At 37.3% G+C, this 25719-nt stretch overlaps 1 protein-coding gene across 2 annotated transcripts; it reads left to right on the plus strand.

Moving 5' to 3' along the window:
• The first annotated feature begins 1643 nt into the window (after positions 1-1643).
• On the plus strand, positions 1644-25548 carry LOC113043187 (MHC class II transactivator-like). 2 transcript variants are annotated; one of them, XM_026202414.1, is made up of 20 exons: positions 1644-2127; positions 8323-8373; positions 8482-8535; positions 8624-8650; positions 8825-8902; positions 8990-9028; positions 9367-9501; positions 9589-9681; positions 9772-9831; positions 9924-10043; positions 12832-12903; positions 12990-14673; positions 15406-15585; positions 15720-15785; positions 15889-15969; positions 16087-16170; positions 16300-16383; positions 17176-17259; positions 17465-17548; positions 25054-25548. In XM_026202414.1, the coding sequence occupies exons 1-20, from the start codon at positions 1839-1841 to the stop codon at positions 25127-25129; spliced, it is 3441 nt and encodes a 1146-aa protein (XP_026058199.1). In that variant the 5' UTR covers positions 1644-1838; the 3' UTR covers positions 25130-25548. The 2 variants fall into 2 exon arrangements, with proteins under 2 accessions (XP_026058199.1, XP_026058205.1); XM_026202420.1 differs by lacking the exon at positions 1644-2127 and adding an exon at positions 7769-7973.
• Positions 25549-25719: the final 171 nt, after the last annotated feature.

The following is a 25719-nucleotide window of genomic DNA, read 5'->3' on the forward strand; positions in this document are numbered from 1 at the left end:
TAAGAACATTGTAGTAGTGTTTCAGTTTTCTCTTGGCAGCAAAACACACTTTCATTATCAGACGAGCCGTTGGCACAGCTTACCCCGAAGCATCTGAAACACTGATAACAGTTGCCATTTGGGACTAAATAATTGACATTTATGAATTAAATACTCCTTACAGCTGCTTCATCACATCACATTTCATTTATGGTATTGGTGGTAGGGGTTGGGATTTGTTCATTGTATTTATACAGGGCCGTCGCTAGTGGGCTGAAAGGTGTTGACGATTAGGGGCCCACGTCTGAGGGGGTCCCAGGTGATCTCAACCGACAGTCTGAGGGCCATCCTAAAAAGAGCTTAAGACAGTTGACAGGCCACTGCTGCGCATAGCCACAAAAGCTTATCATTTGCACGTGTTTTGACAGACTGGCCAATTTAAACCTTTAAAAGTGTTTAAAGCATTCAAACACAAGATGCATAAAAACTGAGTAACGTACACGCGCGCACAGATATATATGCACAGAAATTATGTCAAAAATACCCGTCTCGGAGATTATCCTCTAGAGAGGGGGAAAAAAACCTGTCGGTTATGTCTTAAAGAGTGGAGAAAAAAATCGCCAATGTTTCATTATATTGTGGATGCACTGTCTCTTAAAGTGACCGCGCTTGTGGATGCACTGTCTCTTAAAGTGACCGCGCTTAATTTACTAGCTGCTGTCGAAAATCACTCACTGCTCTTGACCTGAATTAATTTGTAGATTTAACAAGAATTATTCCACAGTCAAACCAAAAATTCAGACACCAGATATAATCTTTTAAGTTTTTTTTTGTTTGTTTTTTTTACTAGTGGGTGAATGGCTCTATAGTTTATGTAGTATATAAAAATAAAGTAAACTGTGACGTATATTATACCTAAAATTCTTCATAGTTGACCACCAGTAAAATTGATTACAAAATTTAATTAATAATAAAAAAAAATGGGATCAAAAATTATTCAGACACTTTGACCTCACCATGTTTTGCCTAAGTGTTTTTTCTTTAATTGCTAATGCAACCTTTTCACAACACAGACTGAACAAAATTAAGCATTGCTTGATAACTGGTCAACAAAGTGTCGATAGTTGTGTAAAGATTTTCATACTAACAGTGGTCTGAATTTTTGGTTGATTGTAATTCATTACATAACTTTCTATCAAAGTTATCTGACATTATCAAGATAAATCTGTTAACTCTTGTCATATTTTGTTACCATTATCTAAACTATAGCAAATCAACTGTGATAATGTAAAAAATGTTGAAGGTGTCTGAATACATTTTGGTTTGACTACATTTAATTTTTACAGTGAAGACTATGCAGTGCTATTTTACATTTGATTATTCAGTTTCTGTACCTGGACACCTACAAACTTGAAAAAACTTAAACATTGTGTAAATAGCACAAATACATATATAGAATTAACATACAGTTAAACAAAAAAGTTTCAAACATGGCCCACTGGTACAACTTGCACTGGGCCCCTGCAGACCCCAGCTATAGCCCTGTATTTATATCTAATCTCTTCCATATTAATTCGTAGTAACAAAGGAGAAGTGAGATGGAGATGTGGTCTCTTGATTTGTCCATGCACAGCACATTAGCGCCTTTAGTTTTCTTCTGGAAAAAGTACATGCGAAACTGTCCTCACCTGACCTGGGTCAAACTGGCTGTCCTTAAACACAGCATAGTATAAAGCAGACATAGGAATCTGAGAGGGGATTTTTTTTTCATCCAGGAACAAACGCATAGATAATTGGCTTTAGTTTGACAATGAGGAAATGAAGTATTGAAATAAGTGTCTCGCGGCTGCTGTGCAGTCATGGTTCCGTTTGAGTACGTACTGTCTCAGGTGAGAAAAGCTCTACAGGCCAGCCCTAGCCTTCTGCACGAGCTTCTGAGAGAGCTGCACGAGGCCAACGTCTTCTCCACCCAGTATTACCAGTCTCTCTACAAGGATGGTGAAGATGGAGAGTGTTTGCGTGACCTTTTTTATAATGATCCAGAAGATCTGGCCAGAAGACTCACTTTACCTATCTGGCAAAACTGGGGCATTAGTCAAGGCATCCTGGATTCAGTACTCTCCAAAGAGAAGGATATGGTTCCTTCTGGTAAGTTAAATAGTTATCTTTAAATATTTGTATCTACACTTTCTATGTCTACTCAATGTTTATTTTTTATATTTCGTCCCCGTGGAATTATAAGGTTCTATCTGACATTTCTGTCAAAATTGAGTTAGTCACATATTCTTATTCTGTGTCAGTTTATTTACATTGGGATAGATTTTTTAACGTTGTGTGCATTATGGGACTTTTTATTTAAAAACAATAAGGTTCTATCTACACAGTCGAATGGAACACAAAAACTCTCAAAACTACTCGGAATGCAGATAGAACCTTATAATTCCAAGGGGACGATTTCGCACTACATTTAAAAAAAATAATAATAAAGGTTCTTTATTGGCATTTATTGTACTGTGAAGAACCTTAGTCAGTCATTGAAGCTTTCCATTAAAAAAATATATATATAAATATATATATATATATATATATATATATATATAGTGACAAAAGCTTCTTAAGATTGTTAAATTGTTTTCACTCTAAGAAAAATGGTTCTTCTAAGAATTCTTCACTGAAAGGTTCTTTCGCTACTAAACCTCACCATAGAATGGCATAGAATGAATAAGTAATAATAATAAATTATAAAAAATAGTGGTTAAGTGACAATGTATAGTGCTGCTTTAGTGAGAAATAAATTAACATTTAGCTTTTAAAATAACAATATGAGGATATGAGTTATTTAATAGTATATATATATATTGTGTGGTCGATTTGTTTGGTTGGGCAGGCGGGGTCCTGTAGCTAATTTTACACAATGATTTGAAATTTTTCTAATTTTTAAACATTGACGTTTAATGAAAAAGCTTTATTAAATGAACTATAATTTAGGCTGTTTTCCTTCTGGGGGAATTTTGGTCAATACTGATAAATGATATTTTGCTGAATGTGTTAGTACTGGCACCTTGGCTGGTTTAAGCTTGGAATGGATAAATAAATATGACAATGTGGTGAGTGGGGCTGGGCCGAGAGCCGTGGGAACGGAGCGAGGCCGGTGGAGTGATTGGAAATGAGTGACAACTGCTTGACCCACAGTCACAGACAATAAAACACTCAGTAGGTGGCAGCAAGTCCCTGTTTTAATAAGTAACTAATTGAATCATTCAAATCAAACGATTCGTTCAAAATGTCGATGATTCAAAATGATTCAATTAGAAACAAAAGAGTCCATGGGCTGTGGTCGAAATGCAACATCATACTATTACTATTTCTGCAGTATGCAGTAGGCTATGTATTCTGTGCATAGTATGCACATTTTCTGTATGCATGGAATACCTTGATTACCTATATTTGACAGAATCTGCTAAATATAACTCTGAAACACTGAAATTAGTACAAAAACTGTGTTAGGAATGGCATACTACAACTCTTACTATGTATGCTAGGAATAGAATGTGAATTTTCTGTATGAATGGAATGCCAAGATTACCTCCTACATTTGCTGAAATTTGATGATTGCATCTGAAAACACTGCATGGAATACTGTTTCCCAGAATGCTGCGTGCTTCATGTGGTCTTGTTTATCTTCAGTGTCATCTTCAAAAGCATGAGTTACTTTAGTGGAGGCTGGGAATAGTAATTATAAATGTAACACTAGCTACATATTATATACACATACATGTAAACTACAAATTATGTATCTAAAAATAAAATCGTTTGTAGAACATAAATTCTACTTTTAATGCACGACGTCACCTTTAACTCTACAGTAGGCTACTGAATTATTTAATGATATATTAATTAATAATATTGATGTATATATATGTATATATATATATATATATATATATAGGCTATATAGGTGTATATATATATATATATATATATATATATATATATATATATATATATATATATATATATATATATATATATATAAATATTTCAATTACACAAACAGAATTCAATTTCGCTGTAAAGCAACTCTTAAAAGAAACGGAGTGTATAAGGAAGAATAGACCAGTTGGCACAGATTTTAACTCCGCCCACCGATGCCAGCCTGTGGTAAACGGCACTGCAAAGAACGCACGTGTATCTGTATCAGTGGCGCAGTAAGAAAAAGATGCATGTGAGGTGTGTGAGAACCGATCGACCCGAAACTCGTGCTTCTCCTTTTCCCATCACACACCAGATCAGAAGGGCATTTGTTTTCAATAGAAATAAAGTAAATATTTCAAAAGTGAAAGTAAAACGCCTCATTAATAATAGGCTACAGTGTTATTAGGTATAGCCTAGGCTTAGCTGGTGTAGGGGAGGAGGTTTTTGTTCCAATAAAGTGGCATGACACTCATCTGATAAAATGTATGTTTATGATAATCTACACTCAATATGATATTGCATAGGCTACTGTTTTATAATGTACTACAGTACTGAAGTATAAATATCTGCCCCCTAACTATAGACTATTTACACACCTGTTGATAAAGAAAATGCTGATATTTTTATGTAAACAGAATTTATCATTATTAGCAAATGTAACTCAAATATATCGCTTTTTCCGACAGCTTAGTGTTGATTTAGTTTTGTCCAAATGTAAGGTCTACCAATTATGAATTGAGTTAACTTGGGCGATGTAACATTGTTGTTTACTATTATGAAGCTTTATTTAAAAGACTTTAAGACTTTATTTATTAATATCTGCACATTATTCACAGCGTATCCTGAAGTGTTTGACACAATATGCCCCACAGTTGCCATTTTGGCAAAAAAATTACATGCCTTTATAAATGAAGAATTTGCCAACTTGCACTCTAAAAAAATCTGTAAAAGTAGAGCTCAATGTAGTACTGTATTAATATGAAGAAATTTTCAGTATTAATTAAACCGTATTTACTGTGTCTTTTACATTTTGATTTGGTCCTTTACAATTTGTAACTGCAATCACAAATCACAAAGCTATCGAGAGAATGTGTCACATATAAGGAACTTTCTCTGAATTACTTGTATTTATTTATTTTTACAGGTGTTTTTCCTGTATTTTTAATTTTGCTCTGTGTTGTGTTTTAGGGTTAACAGAATTGTCTGTAAAATAAATGCATAATGTCCTGACAGAAAATTATCATTTACATATTTTTTGTGTGTTTATATTACATAGTGTAACGTGGTCATCTTCTGCCATTTAAAATGTACTTAGCACAACATTTTTAGGATTAAAATTCTGATCACTTTCTCATGCATATTTCTCAGTCACAGACAGCAGCACATTATTGACATTATTCAAGATGTTCATTCTCACAGACCCCGGTCTCAGCACAGATTGCCAGTGTAAAGTAGTTAAAATTTCTTAGTTATGATAAACTGAGAAAAATGCTTGATCATTTTCAATGAATAATAATTCAGTTAAAGAAATAGGTAAACCATATGAAAGATATAACAACAACATAAATATATATATATATTTTCTCTGCTCCGGTCACTTGTCAGAGCAGAAGGAAAAATGAATGGGGCAAAATAAAGTCACATTCTTGAAGAAAATCTGCTGCCCTCTGCCAGAAAGTTGTCAATGAGAAGAAGGTTTACCCTCCAACAAGACAAAGACCCAAAGCACACAGCAAAACTGAGCACACAGTGGTTGAAGGAGAAAAAGGTGATTTGCCTTTCTTGGCCTGATCTAAACCTAGACTTTAAAAACTGTGTCCAACTTCATATCAGGCTGCAAAGCAATGAAATGTGATAATTTTAAAGAGGCTGGGGGGAGGTGATTAATTCTTTTCTATACCCACTGTAGATTAGTTTATTTCTTCATGGGAACAGATTTTGAGAAATTTAGCATTACATAATTTGTTCACCAATGGATCATATACAGTGAAGTGTGAACAGGTGACAATAAACAATAATCCACACATAGGTAATCTCCATTCCATCAATTTACTGTTCAATGAAATTGAAAAGGCATTTAACTTTTAAACGTTTACTTTTGGCCAAAATGCCAGACAATAATCCATAAAAATCCATAATAATAATCTTGAGTTCCTCCTATTGCCCTCTAACATCAAAATGTTCCTACATATTTGTTTAGGACTGATTTGAATTGTTGTAACTTGTAAACAGTGCTTGAGATGTGCATATGTCTCTCCTGAATCAGACGAGACGACTTCTTCAATGGAGATGCAATAATGTTATGGATAGAGAAGTCATAATTTAGCCTGTAACAATGTCTGTTAGTTAAGAACATCTTAATGATGGATTAATTTATTAAGATCACACGGCTATCTGCTTCATTTTTTGGCGAACTATTCATTTAACCCTTTGCACAAAGAATGAATGACATCACTGCACAGCAAGAGGGTGTGAATTAACGTTTAAAACAACCTTGCAGCTTCCTAGGCCTGATGTGAAACTCTCAAATGTAAATGTAAAAACTGTCCACATTTACTTTAAATGCTTAATATTGCTATGTGTTGCAGCTCTCAGCCCACAAGGCAGTAGCACTGCCTGACAGGATGCACCTGTAATTAGATCTCTCACAGATACTAGATTCTGAAGGTTTTTTCTTCCAAGGGGACTGTTGATCAACAAAGAGAACACTGAAAGATGTCAGGGTCAAACCCAAAAGCAGTCACTAAGACTTTTAATGGTAGACACCCTCCCCCAGTATAACATATGACTTGACTTTGAGATATTGGCAAATTACAAATCCCAAATGACACACTATACACTATAGGTTTATACATTACTTACACTACATACACTTATACATTAGTCTGCACTATGTACTCAACCATATAGGCTAGTACATTAATTATATATGGTTATTTTGTCATTCAGCATTAGAGTCTGATAGCCCCTCCCCCTTTTGTATGTAAATAAAGCTGTTGCAGTTGAGTGCATGAAGAGTCCAACATTTCACAAAGGGGGAATTTTTGTGTTTGTTTGTTTGTTTTGGCAGTGCGTCAGCCGGTTATTTAAAGAGCACTTTTTATTTTTTGAATTTTCAGTGTGAACGCACCGCGACTTGGGACACACTTATTGTATGGTAAATAAACATAAATGTGATGTCACCTGCAAACCAGGCCAGTTGGCAAGGCAATGTATTGTATGGGCAGTGTTAAAACAAAACTCAAATATTACAAAGTACTTGTCATACCATTCTAGAACAATATATATTTTTTTAATTTTAGAAGGAGGACAGCATGTTTCTGGAGCTGGGAACTTCACTGTAAATGACTTGTTTTAGGATTTGCAGATTGTTGTTTACTTTTTGGCTGGTTTGTTTTGAAAAAAGTTAGACATTACATTACAGAAGCATAACTAACGTATTACATAAAACCAGTATGTTGAAAAAAATGGACACAATAGACATGGAAAATACCTGCCACTCCGGGGCAGTGCACAGGAGTGCCAAGCTTGTAAAATATGGGTCAACATTAATTGCTTTGTTTCACCTTCTTAAAAAAAATACTACAGTAAGAGTTCCTTATATTATAATATATCAATATATATCAATATATATATATATATATATATATATATATATAATAAAATAAAAATGAATAATATATTTGCAAATAAAGGCTGAGTCATTTCATTATCTCCATCATCTCAGAAAATTCAAAATGATCAACAGGACGCAGAATGTATGTCCTGAGAGAAAGGGTTTGCCTAACGACCTCGGCTGGTTTGGTATTCACCGAGCAAACCAACTCCCTTCAATACTGAAAGTAAAAGCAAGCAGTGAAGGTCTAGCCAGTTTTGGTGATTACCAGACAGTGCCTGAGCCTGTGTAATCTGAGGACACGTCGAGCGATTATTACAGTAAAAAGCTTTTTTTTGCTTCACAACTTTATTGTAATGGAGTAATAATACTTCAGTAAACATGGACCATTTCTCTGAAACAGGTAATATACAAAGATATTTTAATTTATTCGCAAGTTTTATATTTGTTGTGCGTTTTGCGTCATAACCCAAAACTATTTTACTTTGATGGTGCAAAAAAACTAGCAATTTATATAAAATCTGCAAAATAAAAATATAATTTGAAAAGTCAGACATGCGTTTTTATATCAGAAACGGACTTTTCCCGTCGTGTTGTTTTATCTTTTCACAGAAAGAGCGCGCGCGTGCTCCACAGCATCTTGCGCGTCCACGCTATAAGCGGTTATTAATAGCCTACTACACGATTTCCCTGTGGCACATTTATGTCTTGAATAAAATTAATACAATATAATGTGTAAATGTGTTTAACAGATGCTGAAATGCAAGACATTGTCGTAGACCTGATGTCTGATCTTTTACCTGGTGAGTGTGCAGTAGCCTACTTGTTTAAACGTGGTAAACAAGTGTAGGACTGTATTTGGCATTTGAGTTTTCAAATGAGAGATTTACATTTTGTTATTATTTTCACAGACAGTGTCTTCTTTGAATGTCTCAACTCACTTGAGTCTATTGAAGAAGATTTCGGTGAGTATCATCCATTGCCCTAATTATTGCATAACAGTGTCATGTAAATGCCATGAAGGCTGTGAATAATTTCCTTGTGTCTTGGCAGATCCCAAATGCTTTGATAACTTTTCAGGTAAGACTTAGTAAAATAATATAATTTGAATAGAATCGATTCTCGAATAATGTTATGATATTAACATTTGTGAAGTTGAAGGGAAACCAGTGCATTTGCATATCACACTGTTTTTTCAAAATATAAAGTGTATTTAATTTAGTAAATCTTTCACATCTGCACTGCTAACAACAGTTGACACGGACAGAACCTCCACGCCAATACCAGAAAAGGCTTCTTTTCCAGGTGAAGTGCAAAGCAGAAAGCGAAAAGGTAATGCAGTTTTCTCTTAGATGTTCTCTAATAAAATATCTGCATTGAATTCAGTAAGTAAGAGGTGTGTTTTCTGTCTGTCAACAGTTGATGCAACTTCAGACAGTTACTGCAGCAACAAAAAAGGTAATTTAAAAATCGCAATGTAACACTGACAACATTATTGTAGGTGGTTTAGTGGTGGAAACCCTAAGTACCACGGTGTATTATTTGCTTCCCAAAAAGTAGTTTTAAACAATATCATTTTTGTTTGACTTCTCTTTGTAAGTAACTCATTTCTGAAAGAAAAAAAAATGTTTTATAGAACTCTCTACTTATTTAAAAAAGGAAAGAAACATATTTGTTATAACTGAGACTCTCAAAAAAATAAAAAAATAAAAAAAATAACTGAGACTCTCAGTCTAATAAAACTAAAACAGATCAAGTAATAAAGTAAAACAGAAAGCCAAATGTCTGTATTGCAGCAACTGCGTGGCCTGAAAGTCCCTCAAACGGAAGGCCAGCCACCATTACCCCTGAGAGTAGCTTCCATCTGAGCTCAAACCAGCTCCAGCATGTGTTACCCTTCCCTTTCAGTCCCACTCTTCTGCCCCCTAGTGGTAAGTAGCTGTTTTCATGTAGTATTTGCATTTCAAGAAACTAGGTCTTGGCTTTGAGCTCTGACTATGAGTCTCTGAATTTCTCAGGAGGTTCACCACTACAATTCATCCAGCCCATCGGCCCTTATACTGCGCCTCTAATTGGCACTGTGGTTCCATCAGGGACTACGTATGTGATTGGTGAGGTCACTGTAAAAGCATCATTAAACATTTGCATGTACCTGCATCTTCTTTTAATGTTGTGCACTGTATCTCTAATTTCACATTCAGTATCTGCAGTGTCGCCCCAGTGTGTGAGTCCAGGCACTCAAATAATTCCTCTTTCACCTGGTAAGTTAAAAAGAACATGGTCACAGATGTTATTATGCATTTTAGGATTAGCAGTATTGTAGTGTGTGTTAACTGAAATCTTCCTCTTCCAGCCGATGGTGCAGTTGCCCCGAAAGAGCTCACTGTTTCCGAACTTCCAGTTGGCTCATTTTCAGACAGTGCATGCCAGGGTTTGCCACCAGTATCTGTAGACACACTGTCCCCTACAAAAGGTGAGCTCAGGGTTTGATGACAGTAAATACGTGTCTGTGCTAGATTTGATCACAATGTACATATGTATAAAGGATACAAGGTCTACAAACTTTAGAATCTGTTTAAAAAAAAAAAAAATTATTTTCAGTGTCTAAATTGTTAGAGTATGTCATTTCTGCAGCACTAGCATTATTAGACAGAATAGTAAAGATAATGGCAGATTTGTACAGAGCCCTTAATGAGACAAAAGTATGAGATCAGAAAAATTATATTTGGAATAAATACTATTCATATTTCAATGCTTTTCAGTTTGCTTGCAAAACATTTGTGTTTTCTGGCAAAACTATTGTGTTCCTATAATATATAAATATTAAATCAGTTATGACTCTACTTAATTGAGAATAATATACTGGATCCTGTTAAGTCTGGTTTCAGATCTTAGCGTAGCTTTTAAAAGTAGTAAATTACTTTTTACTGTTTGTGGATCCTGGAAATTGTGCCATTTTGGTTTTCTTGGACTTAAGTGCAGCTTTCAGTAGAGGGGATCACTGCGTTCTTTTAAACAGTTTAAAAACTGAGGTTGGTATCTGTAATTCAGCCTTAGAGAGGTTTGTGTCCTGTTTTACTAAGAGAAGTTTCTCTGGAGATAGGTCAGTTTAATTAATTGCCTGCTTATGTTATGTGTGGTGGTGCCTCACGGCTCCATTTTGGGACAGATTTTATTCGTCTTATACATGCTCCCTCTCTGCTACATTTATGAAACTCACAAGGTTCCACATCACATCACATCACAACCGATTACTGTAATCATGCCGATAAAACCTGGGTCAAAGTCCTTATCTGATTTACTAGCTTGTGTAAATGAGATCAAAATTTCGGTGGGTGATAATTTTCTTAAGTTAAATGAAAATAAGACTGTAGTCAATTTATTTGGCTTCCCTCATTTGTTAGATGGCCTGACCTCTAATTTAGGACCGTTGCAAGGAAATATCTGCACTCATGTAACGAACTCAGGTGTTATTTTTGATTCAAACTTAAAATTCAACAAGGAAATAAGTTCTGTTGTTAGAGACAATTTTTTTATTCCAGCTTAAGGGTTCACACAAATTTAAATCTTTCTTATCTTTTCTTATCTAGAGACAATCATTCATGCCTTCATTTCAATGATGCTTTATTACTGTAAGCTTTATATGCACGTATCAAACAGTTTTCCTTCTCATGCTTGCAACTGGTTCAAAACGCTGCAGTTTGTTTTTTAATGGGGAAGAAATGAGTGAGCATATTGCCGCCATTTTAGCACATTTACACTATCTTAAATTTAGAATTGATAACAAGGTTTTAACTTTTGTATTTAAAGCACTGCACATAGGGGTGGGCGATATGACCAAAATCTTATAAAATGATGTGGGTAATTTTATTTCACAGTAACAATAATATTATTAGCCTAAATTAAAAAAAATTAAAACAAATCAAGCTCACTGAAGACAAGGAAACTAATTATAGGTAATAGGACAAGAAACTACAGTAGAACAAATAAATAAGGAACACTACATACATTGTATAAATTAATCAAATGTATGAAAACGCAGCACATTTCTCACTCTGTAAATTAAATATAAATAATTTCTTTCATATAGTGAAATGAGTTCTCTTTCGCTGCTGATTGCATTTCAATTGCTTAAAGTTACTTGTTCTTAAACCGCAATGCTTAAAATCGCTTGTAAACAATACGTTTTCCCAGCACAGCTACGTCACATGGACATGTAATAGCGATAGAGACGATCTCTAGAGACCAAAATCTCTACCGGCTGACAAATTTGTCCTCGTGTCTCGTGTCTCCCGGTATATCGCTCACCGTTACCTGCACTGTGGGCTCCAGCTTACCTTTGAGACCTTACTTATCCCTACTTCCCCCAGAGATCTCTTAGATCATCCTCTGATAAACTATTAACTGTCCAATTGTCCCGCTTGAAAACTAAGGGTGACAGAGTCTTTTCTGTATTAGCCCCAATGCTGTGGAATGTGTTGCCTCAATCTGTTAGATTAGCTGCGTCTTTATCTGTGTTCAGAACATCTCTGAAAATGTATCTCTTTTCTCAACCCTGTTTTTAACTTAGCTATGTTAGTCTCAGTGAGTTAAATTCGTAGTTTTAATTTTTATTTGGTTTCATGATTTAAAGGGATAGTTCACCCAGAAATGAAAATTCTGTCGTTTTTTACTCACCCTCACGTCGTTCCAAACCTGTATGATCATATCATAAAACCATATAAAAAAATAAAATTGCGAAACCTCTCGTCTTGTAAAGGTTTGATTTGAATTCTTTAATATTGTATGACTTTTATCGCTGCACCTTGGTCAGCATTTATTTTAAGGCGCTATATAGATAAAAATGACCTAGACCTTGTCCTTCTTATTCAGTTATTTGATCTTAATATGACACATGCGGTGACTAAAGTTTAATTATTTTGTTTTGTTTTTTAAATTCTGAATTATCTAATTATTTAAGACATTACATAAGAGAGATAACACATTATCAGTTAAGTGAGCATGATCTCAAAATGGCTGTCAGCCTAATAAGCCTTCCATGTGTACAGATTCAATCTGGGATTGTTTTACTCCAAGCCTGTTTTGTTTTTGTTTGTTTTTTTTAGGAAAATGAATATTCTTTGTAAACAGAGAAACTGTGTCATTTTACAATTTACCAAGTGTTATCATATTACATTTTTATGGTAGTTCTGTACATATATATTCAATTCTGAACACAAGTTAATCGTCACATGACTGCTTGTTTGTTTTTCAAATTACAGAAGGAAACGCACAGAAAAACTATGATTCCACACCTCCAAAAACTGAAAGGAAAATCCGCCCAGAAGCACCAGGTGAGAAACCAATTTAATCATTTAGCTTGTTAAGCTTGAATTACTTCATTAGACTATGTGAAACATGATAAATGTTTCCTTTACAGAATGTGTTAAGGAGTACATACATCACATCAAATCATACATGAGAGATGTCTGCTGCTCTATGCGTGAGGGAATGGAAATGGAGTCACACTATGTGGACGCGCATCCGGTCCAGAGGAAACTCCTTATAAAATCCGGCAAGAATGCAAATAAGTGTTTGGAGAAAGAACTGGTCGTCCTTAGTAATTCAGAGCGAAAGAAAGCGAAGCTAGACCGAAGCCAGTTGTTTCATAACAGTGATTCCAAACTAAAACAGTCAGTCGCTCTCCTGGGAAAAGCCGGAGTGGGGAAAACCACATTCATTCAGCGTTTATGCCTGGACTGGGCAAGCGGCAGCATGCCTCAATTTCAGTTTGTTTTTTTGTTGAACTGTCAACTTTTAGACCTCACGCAATCTAACTACAGCTTGAAAAGTTTACTGTTGGATTTGTCTATGTCTCCTCGCTGCGAGGACTCAGACTCTGTGTTCAAACACGTTCTGTCCTGCCCTGATGAAGTTCTCATTATCTTCGACAGCTTCGATCGCATTAAAGACTTTGAGGGGCTTCTCCAATCCCCTGCTAAATCACACACAAACACTAAATACACCATCAAACAGCTTTTTTCAGGTTTGTTCCAAAAGGAAATCCTCTCGGGCTGCACGCTCCTCATTGCCACGAGGCCTAAAGATGTTTTAAATCAGGTGCTGCGAAAAATGGACAGCCTTTTGGAGCTTTGTGGCTTCTCTCCTCAGGACATTGAGTTGTATACGTCAAAATATTTTGGGGATTCCTCCCTCCAAGAAAGTGCACTTAAACAGATTAAGAATCACAGATACATATCCAGTTTATGCTCCAACCCGTTACTTTGTTCGACTATCTGCTTCCTTCTCGAGCACCAAGACAGCTGCAATGATGATTTGCCTTCAACCCTCACAGACTTGTACCAAAGAGCGACCTCAAAGCATCTGCAACTAGCTAGCCTTGAAAATAACTCACTGTGTAAAAATAGAAGACAGCTGGACATCCCACAGTTGTGCAAAATGGCATGGGAGGGACTCGAGAATCATGATTCACGTGTAAACCCTGCCAGTTCCACAGAGCTGCTGAACTGCGCTCTTAAAAGTGGCATACTTGCATCCTACAAAACATCTGAGTGCCAGGAAAACCACTTTGTGGACCTTTTCACTCAGAACCTCCTGAGCGCTGTGCACCTGGTACAGTCTGAACAGGTGAGCGAAAAAATGGTGGTGGCAAACAGCGTAGTCCTTCAGAAAAAACGAAAGGTTCAGGGAGAGTCGCAGGACGTGCTGCACAGGTTTGTCACGGGCTTGGTCTTCCGGAAGGCTGCTGATGGAGTCAGCATTCTGGACGGCAGTGTCAACATAAAAGCCAAAAGAAAGGCTATCGAAACCCATCTGGAGAGCATGAAGCCTAATGATTTGGTTCCTGCCAGGTTACTAGAACTGTTTCATTGTGTTTACGAGACCAGCAGTGCCAAATTTGCCAAACTGCTGTTGAAGAACCTGCCTGACAATCTGTCATTCTATGGGACGCAGCTTTGCCCGTCGGACGTGTATGTTATATGCCATCTCCTTCAATATGCCAGTGCATTGAAGCGGACCTTCTCCATTAACCTGCAAGATACATGCATTCCCATCTGTGGCCTGAAAGAGCTTGTGGGACTCGAGTGTATCAAATCATTCTGGTGAGAAGTTGTCAAAAGACATTGCTCAGTGAAAAGTTGAACTAAAAATGAAAATTCTGTCATCATTTAATCACCCTAACATATTTTAAATGCAAAATGCTATAATTTAAAAAAAATTAATTCCCATGCAGTTACAGTGAATGGAAACTGAAGCTTCAAAAAGATGTAAAGGCATAAAAGTACCATGAAAGTAGTGTGATGAACGGTTAAATATTTTAAGTTATTCACTGAACAAACGATTAATTTTAAAAGATTTGACTCAAAAGACTGATTAATTAACGAACCAGATCAAATGATTCAAAATAATGATTCATTCATGAATCATACATTGATGAATGAATCATCCATTTGAATATTTTTTTCTGATTAACAAAACACACAGATTAATTGGATTCACTATTTCACTGCTTTTTTCATGAACATGTCAAGATGTCAAGAATGTCAGTGAATAACGCCAAACGAATACTGATGATTTTGTAAATTGGGCACAAGTTGTATTTACTACTTTTATGATAATTTGTGTCCTTTAGAAACCCCTTTTTGAAATATAACTGCATGGAATAAGCGTGGAAAACATTTCTGAGAAGCAGAGAAGCAAGGTAGTTTGGAACAACATGAGGATGAATAAATAACAGAATTTTCATTTTTGAATGAACTGTTGCTTTAAACATAAGGTTTTCATTTATATTTCACGATGTGTATTTACCATATTATTATTCGTTTTCCCATTAGGGCACACACAGCAGACACCATTGGCTTATGGGAGGACTTGCATCAAAACAATGATGAACTGAACCTGAAAAGTGCCATTGAGAAATTCACCTTGCACCCATTCAAGGCAACACAAGGATATCACATAGAGAGCCTGCCTGTACTTGTCCAAATTCACAGACAGAAGAAGTTACCGATGAGGTACAGCATCAATTTTGTCTTTGATTGGAAGACTGATGAATTTTAACTGAATGATGCCATTCCCATTCATGCTTTTCACTTCAAATTGTAGCATAAAATGATGCTGTTGATAAGATATATGATTGTACTTTCAGTGAATTTGTGTCTGCACTGGATGAAGGTGTACCAGCTCTCCGACATCTTCAGAGACTGGAGTTTGAGTGAGTAAATCTCACTCTTATCTTCTCCTAATTTCGTTTCCTGTTTCCGTTTCCTCTGTATGCTCGTTGTATTTATTATATGTGGTGGTGTTCTGCATTGCAGGCTCGGAGTCCAGAACGGTCCTGAACTTTTCCCTAAACTCATAGAGGTCCTGCCTTCTCTGCAGTCTCTCCAACATCTGGAGTGAGTTTTCTGTGGTGGATATCATATGTTTTCATGACTATGTTTAGACTGGGGGAAAAAAAAAACTTAAATATTTTAAGATTTACAATTGTTCTTGATTCTTTGTTTGTCTTTCAGCCTTGAGAAAAACCAAATAGGAGACTCTGGCACTGAGAAACTTGCTGGCGTTTTACATTTTTTGGAATGTCTGAAATTGCTAAAGTAAGTTTTGAAACATTTATGCGTTTAAATATCACACTTAATAGCCTCTGGAAAACTTTCCAAGGTAATTACAACTTGTAAAGGAACAACTGTGTCACAACTGAACTGTCCAATGTTCCCACTTTACAGTCTGTCTCAAAACCACATTGGAGATGTTGGAGTGGAGAAACTGGCTAAAGCTTTGGCATCAGTCCCTTCTCTACAGAGTCTCAGGTACAGACACCCCGTTATATATATATATATATATATATATATATATATATATATATATATATATATATATATATATACTAAATATATAATGAACAAAATTATAGACGCAACACTTCTGTTTTTGCCCCATTTTTCATGAGCTGAACTCAAAGATCTAATACTTTTTCTATGTACACAAAAGGGCTGTTTCTCTCAAATATTGTTCACAAATCTGTCTAAATCTGTGTTAGTGAGCACTTCTCCTTTGAGGAGATAGTCCATCCACCTCACAGGTGTGGCATCTCTGTGCATTCAAAATGTCATCAATAAAATGCACCTATGATGCCACCATGGGACACTCGATCCACAATGTTGATATCAGCAAACCGCTCACCCACACATACACGCTGCCTGTCATCTGCCCTGTACAGTGAAAACTGGGATTCATCTGTGAAGAGAACACCTCTCAAAAGTGCATTTTTCAGTGTCATTTTATTGTGGCCAGCCTAAGGCACACCTGTGCAATAATCATGCTGTCTAACCAGCATCTTGATATGCCACACCTTGGAAGGGGATGGACTATCTCCGCAAAGGAGAAGTGCTCACTAACACTGATTTAGAGTTTAGAGATTAGAGATTTGTGAACAATATTTGAGAGAAATAGGCCTTTTGTGTACATAGAAAAAGTATTAGAGTTTAGCTCATGAAAAATGGGGGCGAAAACAAAAGTATTCAGTCTATTTACCATCACTAAGAAAATGTGATTTTTGAAAGTGTTCATAAGACTTTTTTTTACAATTTCCTAACTTCTAGCCTCTATGGAAATGCAATTGCTGACAGTGGAGCTGAAAATCTGGCCTCGGTTTTACCAAACATGAACTTACTGCAGGACTTGGAGTAAGTATTTATTGTCTTGGGTAAAGTATTTATGTTCTTGTTATATACATTAAAGATGTATATAACAAGAACATTATTTTATTCCATTTTAGTATCTTAGTCATTTTGACAAAAAGTTTCTGTTCAATTCTCTTTTAATGGTTGTTTTTGTTATATTTTTTAATGTGAGAAATATATCTTTGCATTTCTTGTAATTTACTTTCAGTGTAAAGTTCAACAAGTTCACAGACATTGGAGCTACAAAGCTCAGTGCTGCTCTGAAAAACTGCACAGGAATGAAGTCTCTGGAGTGAGTATCTAATATTTAAAAAAGCATTTACCATCTGTTGCATGTTCAAAGATGTTAAACGGGATGATTGCGCAACACTTGCGTGAGTTACTGTTGCTATGAAAGCAAGCAGAAAAAACAACCAGAAAGACCAGACTTCAATAATACAAGACGTTTAATCTTTAGTGGATGCAGTTACCAGGACCAAAACAAAATATAAAAGGTGAAAATATTAATAAAGAATAGAATACAAGAGTGTCGCCAAATTAATTAAACAATCAAAACATAAATACCATAGCTAGTTTACCCAACCTCTAAACTAACTAGCAAAGTAAAATGTAGAAATAAACCCCAAAATCTTCAGCGGATTCGCCGCCTTAGATAAACTATTCTAACTAACAAACATAAATACAACAGTGGCGATCACTCTCCGCCTAGCTAACAATACCAACAAACTGCCTACCGTTGGTTCACGCTGTACATTCCACAATCGGCAGAATAAACTCGGTAGCAACACATTAAATGCACTAAACAGATTATGTTACACGCACAAGCAAATACAACGTCAGAGTTAACAAACACGAAGGAGTATTACTCACATCACAGAGACTAGGCATAACTCAAACATTAATAACGGTTCATGACTTTGGAGCGAAGGAACAGATCAATTCACATGAGCTGGCTGAAATCTGGCGAAAAAAATCTCTCGTGCTCCTTGTGAATGGGCCTTTTAAATCCGGCAGCGCGCCATCGGATTGGTCCACCAGCTTCTATGACATGTGTGATAGTAACGACACACCTGCCGACCAACCAATGAGCACCACCTGAAAGTAATGAACACACACACACACAAAGACAAAGAGACAAAAGTCCACATGGAACGTAACACTTCCCCCCTAAAAAAATAAATACATTTTTTCATCCTATAAGATGTACAAGGGCACTTTAGCCTAAGCTCTGGATAAAGCATCCGCAATTATATTATCCGAACCTTTCTTGTGTTCAATTACTAAATTGTACCCTTGTACCATCAAAGACCAACGCATCAGCCTCTGATTCTGGTTATACATGAGACCTAAAAACACTAGAGGATTGTGATCCGTGAAAACGATTACAGGCAAAATGGTTGAACTCACATATACATCAAAATACTGTAACGCCAATAGTAAGGCCAATGTTTCCTTTTCAATCGTAGAGTAGTTCAATTGATGTTTATTGAACTTACGTTAGAAGTAACATACTGGATACCCTGAGCGTCTTCTTGCACCAGCACTGCCCCCGCACCAACAGAACTTGCGTCGATTTCAAGTTTGAAAGCTCGTTCAACATCAGGAGCTGATAAAACAGGTGTGCTACATAATAAAGCTTTGACATTATCAAAGGCATTCTGACACTCATCGTTCCACAGAAAAGTGCATGAAGGGCTTAGGAGTGACGTCAGAGGATTGGCCACAGTAGAAAAATTCTTGCAGAAACTCCGGTAATAACCGGCCATCCCAAGGAATCTACGAAGTTCCTTGCGCGTAGCAGGAAAGGGAAACTCTGCAATTGCAGTCACTTTTGCCTCTATTGGTCTTACTTGTCCTTGACCCACTTCTTTGCCCAAATACGTAACTGTAGCTTGACCCAATTCACATTTGGCCAAATTTAATGTCAGTGAAGCTTTATCCAGGCGGTCAAATACCTCTCTCAACGTTGAGACATGTGCGGACTAATTAGGTGAATAAATTACAAGATCACCCAAATACGCACTACAGTTTCGGACACCCGCAAGCACAATATTAATAAGCCTTTGAAATGTGGCTGGGGCATTGCGCATGCCAAACGCCATAACGCAATATTGCAGGAAATCATCTTGGGTCACAAAAGCAGAAATTTCAGATGCACGTGACGTTAAAGGCACCTGCCAGTAACCTTTCAGTAAATCTAATTTACTGACAAATTTAGCGGACCCCAGATTGTCCACACAGTCCTCCATACGAGGTAGCGGAAAACAATCAGGAACAGTTACTGCGTTTACCTTTCAATAATCCGTGCAAAATCTAGCGGATCCATCACTCTTAGTCACAAGCAAACACGGAGAACTCCATGGGCTAAAACTCTGCTTAGCTAGACCATTTTCACACAAATACTCAACTTCAGATCTCATCACAGAACGTTTAAAAACATTCATTCTATAAGCATGTTGCTTGATAGGGGCAGCATTACCCACGTCAATGTCATGTTGCAGAATAGTAGTACGAGAAGGAACATCATGAATTAATGAAGGAAAGTCATGAATTACTTTTTTCATGTCATTTCTATGGGACTCGGACAGATGAGACAAATGAGAATCTAAATCAGCCAGCACCTCAGAGTTCTTCAACCTGGCGCACTGCTGATATGTGTGTCGTACCAAAACTCCATCCTCCTTGTCCTGCATAGCAGTGAAATTCAATGTCTTGCACGCAAGCGCAGCAGCACAAGATGTACTCGACTCATTAACTTTCAGAACATCTTGCGATGACTCTCTAACATGATATGCCTTCAGCATATTTACATGACACACGCGAGATTTCTTTCTGTGATCTGGAGTACAAATCATGTAATCAGTGTCACTCATTTTTCTAATCACTTCATACGGACCTGAAAATCGTGCCGACAAGGCAGAACCAACTACAGGCAATAAAACAAGCACCTGATCACCCTCCTTAAAATGCTGTGGAACAGTTTTACGGTCAAATTTATTCTTCATTGCCACCTGAGCTTTTAGTAATGATTCTCGTGCCATTGTACAAGCCTTGTGCAGTCGCTCACGAAATTTACTCATGTAATCCAGCACCGTGGTTGTAGCACTCGACTGGCTAGCTAGAATATCTTCTTTAAGCATCTTTAAAGGACCCCTCACAGTATGACCGAAAACAAGGTCAGCAGGACTAAATCCCAAACTATCTTGTACTGCTTCTCTAGCAGCAAACAAAACTAAAGGTATCCCCTCGTCCCAGTCTTTACTCGTATCCATACAATACCGGCGCAACACCGCTTTCATGGTCTGATGAAACCATTCCAAAGCTCCTTGGCTCTCTGGATGGTAGGCACTCGAAATTCTGTGAGAAATGTTCAAAGTCTTTAACACTTGTGTAAAAATCTTTGACAAAAAATTTCTACCTTGATCAGACTGCACAATCTTCGGTAATCCAAACATTGAAAAGAATTTTACAAGCGCGTTGCTAATCACCGGCGCCGTAATTTTCCTCAGTGGTATCGCTTCGGGAAAACGCGTCGCTGTACACATTATTGTTAACAAGTATTGATTACCAGATCTTGATTTAGGTAGGGGGCCAACACAGTCCACAATAACATGCTCAAAGGTTCTCCCATTACTGGTATAGGAACAAGCAGTGCGCGCGGAATCACCTGGTTTGGCTTACCTGAAAATTGACATGTCACACATGTTCTACAAAATTTGGCCACATCAGCCTTCATTCTGGGCCAAAAAAAAGTGTCTCAGAATTCGATGGTACGTTTTCTTAATACCTAAATGCCCAGACAAATCATTGATCATGAGCCAGCGATAGTACTAAATGTCTATAACACGTAGGAATGACGATTTGGACCACAGAAGTCCAATCCGAATCACCCCCAACATCCGCACATCACCAACGCATCAGCAACCCATTCTGCATATAGTAAGCATTTCTCCTCTTCCGTGCCGCTTCCACAGAAACGACAGAGGAAAAACACTTTTGCAGAGAAAAATCATCCTTTTGAGCTGTGATAATTTTCCCACTAGTGACTTGTAATTCTAAATCATTTGGCTTCAAAACAATGATTTTGTCATCGGGCTTACCGATCTCAGCCAACAGAACATCGTTCCCAACCATAGGTACCATGAAAGTGGAGGATAAATCGTCTGCATCAGCGAATTTACGAGCTTGTGCTCGTATCACAGCACAAACAGAAAAAACCTCATGGAAGTTCTCTAACAATTCATCAGTGTTATCCGACAAAACAGGTTTATCACAGACTTCCAGCAGAGGAAAAATTTTACCTCCTGCTATATCATTACCAAGAATGAAGTTCACTCCATGCACTGGTAAACCATCACGCACTCCAACTTTCACAAGTCCTGAAAACAAATCGGACTTCAAATAAAGTTGATGCAAAGGAACCTTCATAGTACTCATTTCGAGACCGCGTACTAGCACGTGACTTCTGCAAAAAGTAAGCTCAGAGAATGGTAATGTATCAGTCACTATAAACGACTGCATCGCCCCTGTATCCCGCAACATAGTCACCTTGACTTGATCCAGAGGTTGTTCACTATCAGACACAAATCCTTCCATCAGGAAAGGCTGATAACTAACACCCAAGTCATCACGACTCTCAAAGTCCGTGCGCTCAACAGTCTTAACAAAGGCAACACTTTTAGTACTGGCACCCTGCTCCCTGCGTTTTAAAATCAAACAGTCAGCAATAAGGTGTCCCGACTTATGACAGTAAAAACATTCCCTCCTTTCCTTAACTTTTGGAATATTTTTCGAACGCCATTGATCTTTCGAAACAGCAGGAACAGACAAAACCTTTTCAGTGCGAGCAGTAGTAAAAACACCCTTGTGAGTCAGCACAAACTCATCAGCACAAACAGACGCCTGGGACAATGATGTCACCTTTTGCTCATTAAGATATACCACAATACGCTCAGGAGTACAATTTTTAAATTCCTCTAACAAAACCAACTCACGTAAAGCATGAAAATCTGACACTTTATTCGATGTGCACCACCTATCAAACAGCATACTCTTTTCTTGTGCAAATTCAACGAACGTTTAATCTGAAACTTTCCTTTGATTCCTAAATCGCTGCCTGTATGCCTCCGGTACGAGCTCATAAGCCCTCAAAATTTCTGTTTTAATAACATCATAGTCTAAATTATCTTCCAAAGATAGTGCAGCACATACTTCTTGAGCTTTTCCCGTTAACTTACATTGGAGCAGCAACGGCCACACATCCCTAGACCAATGAAGCATGGAGGCAACTCTCTCAAATACATTAAAGTATGAGTCAACTTCAGCCTCTCGGAATTGTGGAACAAGAGAAATGTGTTTACTCAAGACAAATGTACTTGAACTCGCACCTGACGCAACAGCAGCCGACTGCACAGGTTGATCAGATGACACAGAGAGCAGACAGGGAACCGGTGTGTCTCGGGCTACTCTTAACTCCAACTCACGCAACCTGACTTGTGTGTCCGCCTCTATTTCCAGACGGTGGACTTGAAGTTGCAAATCCAACTATGCTCTACGATCTTCTGCCCTCTCGCGCTCTTCCCGTTGGGCTCTTGCCAAACGTACTCCGAGGCGCGCCTCATCTCCAGACCCAGTCAGAGTCGGAGAAAAAGGTTCGAAGGGCGGCAAGACTGCCTTGGCTTCGGCACCCTCCGCCTCCCCAGTCTCATTCTCATCCTCTTTACTTGAGGGGCAAACTTCAGAGCTCAAAGGATGCATCTCAGATCCATCAGCTAGCTTCAACACACCTAAATTCCTCAACTCCTGTACTACTACGTTTTTAATTTCACGCTTAAGCTGCTGTTTAGAAACTTTAATGTTGCTCCACCTGCACACAGCAACAGCACTCACAAAACTCATCCCAAGAGAGAGAGAAAATATCCCATTAAAGGAATATTCCACCGCTGCCACCACCAAATGTTACATGTTCAAAGATGTTAAACGGGATGATTGCGCAACACTTGCATCAATTACTGTTGCTATGAAAGCAAGCAGAAAAAACAACCAGAAAGACCAGACTTCAATAATACAAGACGTTTAATCTTTAGTGGATGAGTTACCAGGACCAAAACAAAATATAAAAGGTGAAAATATTAATAAAGAATAGAATACAAGAGTGTCGCCAAATTAATTAAACAATCAAAACATAAATACCATAGCTAGTTTACCCAACCTCTAAACTAACTAGCAAAGTAAAATGTAAAAATAAACCCCGAAATCTTCAGCGGATTCGCCGCCTTAGATAAACTATTTAACTAACAAACATAAATACAACAGTGGCGATCACTCTCCGCCTAGCTAACAATACCAACAAACTGCCTACCGTTGGTTCACGCTGTACATTCCACAATCGGCAGAATAAACTCAGTAGCAACACATTAAATGCGCTAAACAGATTATGTTACACGCACAAGCAAATACAATGTCAGAGTTAACAAACACGAAGGAGTATTACTCACATCACAGAGACTAGGCATAACTCAAACATTAACAACAGTTCATGACTTTGGAGCGGAGGAACAGATCAATTCACATGAGCTGGCTGAAATCTGGCGAAAAAACAATCTCTTGTGCTCCTTGTGAATGGGCCTTTTAAATCCGGCAGCGTGCCATCGGATTAGTCCACCAGCTTCTATGATTTGTGTGATAGTAACGACACACCTGCCGACCAACCAATGAGCACCACCTGAAAGTAATGAACACACACACACAAAGACAAATACTACGACCTAAAAGTATGTACTTTTTTTGTGAGGAAAAAGTACATACTTTTGAGTGTGTAGCAAAAGAGTATGCACAATCTGGGACATACTTCGATTACATCATGCAACGTGAACGCTTAGTACGCACCCCACAACTGTTAACGTTTCATTCATTCTTTATGTCCAATAAAATTGTATTTACTATTCCCATCTTTTTTTCTCATCGTTTTTTTTCACGATACATTTTACAATGTGTTCTTCTACCAAGTTGAGGAGTGAAGAAGCAGGGCGGCGGCGTCGTAGAACCAAACGCAGGTCGTTTGTGAGGCGGCTGGTTCTGACGTTCATGTGCAATGTGTGTAACGAAATAAAATACAACTTTAATTTGTTATTAAACCTTTAATAACATTTGAATTCTTACACTTAAAAGCTGAGGGCGCATCTCCGCTGCTGCACCCGGCTGCCATGTTTACATCACCGCAAAGCCATCGCAAAGCTCCTCCCTCCCGCACGCAATGGGTTGTGGGCAATATTAGCACTTAGAGTGTGCATTGATCTGCACTTCAAATTCTAACCGGAAATAGTAGACCATCCGGGTATCTTTGGAATACTCTTTTCAACATACTACGATTTGGAACGTACTAATTCTAGTTTTGCATACTATTTAGCTCGGATGGTATGCGAATTGGGACTCAGCACAAGAGACACAAGTCCACGTGGAACGTAACACATCCTTTTGGACTTCATGTAATGTAGTGTTCTGAGCCTAGCACATTAGCTTTTACTTGGATAACTTTTTCTTGTAATTAGGTATTAGATACTAGCATTCCAAGACTGAGACAACATTTGAGCTAGTTTAAACAGAAAATAAGAGATCTAAATCTACTGTTTGCTGATACAGATTATTAGTTAACATTATAAGTAAATTAAATTATAAGTTATGTTTATTATTAGATTATGCATTAAGTCCGTTATTATTGCTGCATTTAATATCATTAGATAATTTGTCAACTTTTCCTGATATGCAAATGTTCTTGTTTTCCTTCTTCCTCGTTAGGCTGTGGAACGACTGCATTCCATACGGAGTTTTTGAACACCTCCATCTTCAAGATCCACGGATAAGATCACTTTAATGCATTTTGACATTTAAAAACATTTGGTTTTATATATATAAAATCATATTTCATATAGTTAATCAACATTTGTCAACGAAGACACTAAACTGCTTTGAAATGTTGTTTCACTCTCATTGAAATGACTTTACATTTGAATGACATTTTGATTGACTTGCACTTTCTGACACTTTTGTGAATATTCTCTGCAGTACAAAATTTATTTTTTTACGATTTTATACTGTATTTTGCTATAAATACAAGTTCTATGAGTCTGCTTTGCAGATTGTGACAGTTTCAGATGTTAGATACATCAAAAATTTAGCTGCTTCTGTAACTCCTGTTAGTTAATACTGCTGTTTTGAGTTTCTGTTCAGTTGTGGTTTTCTGGGGCTGAATAAATACATGTATGTACAATAAAATCAAATGCATATAATATATTATATTGTAGGCTTTCTGACCCCAAGACTCAACTCATCTCTGCTGTTCTCCAGATATGATCCTTGGAGAGTCTTTGGCCACTCAAACTCTCTTCCTCAATGTGCATTAGTTAGATAAAAGACGTTTCTCAACCAGAAGGCTGCATCCTCCAGAAGTAACATTTGTAGGCT

Source organism: Carassius auratus, chromosome 3, assembly GCF_003368295.1.
Source record: "Carassius auratus strain Wakin chromosome 3, ASM336829v1, whole genome shotgun sequence".
NCBI classification, from domain to species: Eukaryota; Metazoa; Chordata; class Actinopteri; order Cypriniformes; family Cyprinidae; genus Carassius; species Carassius auratus.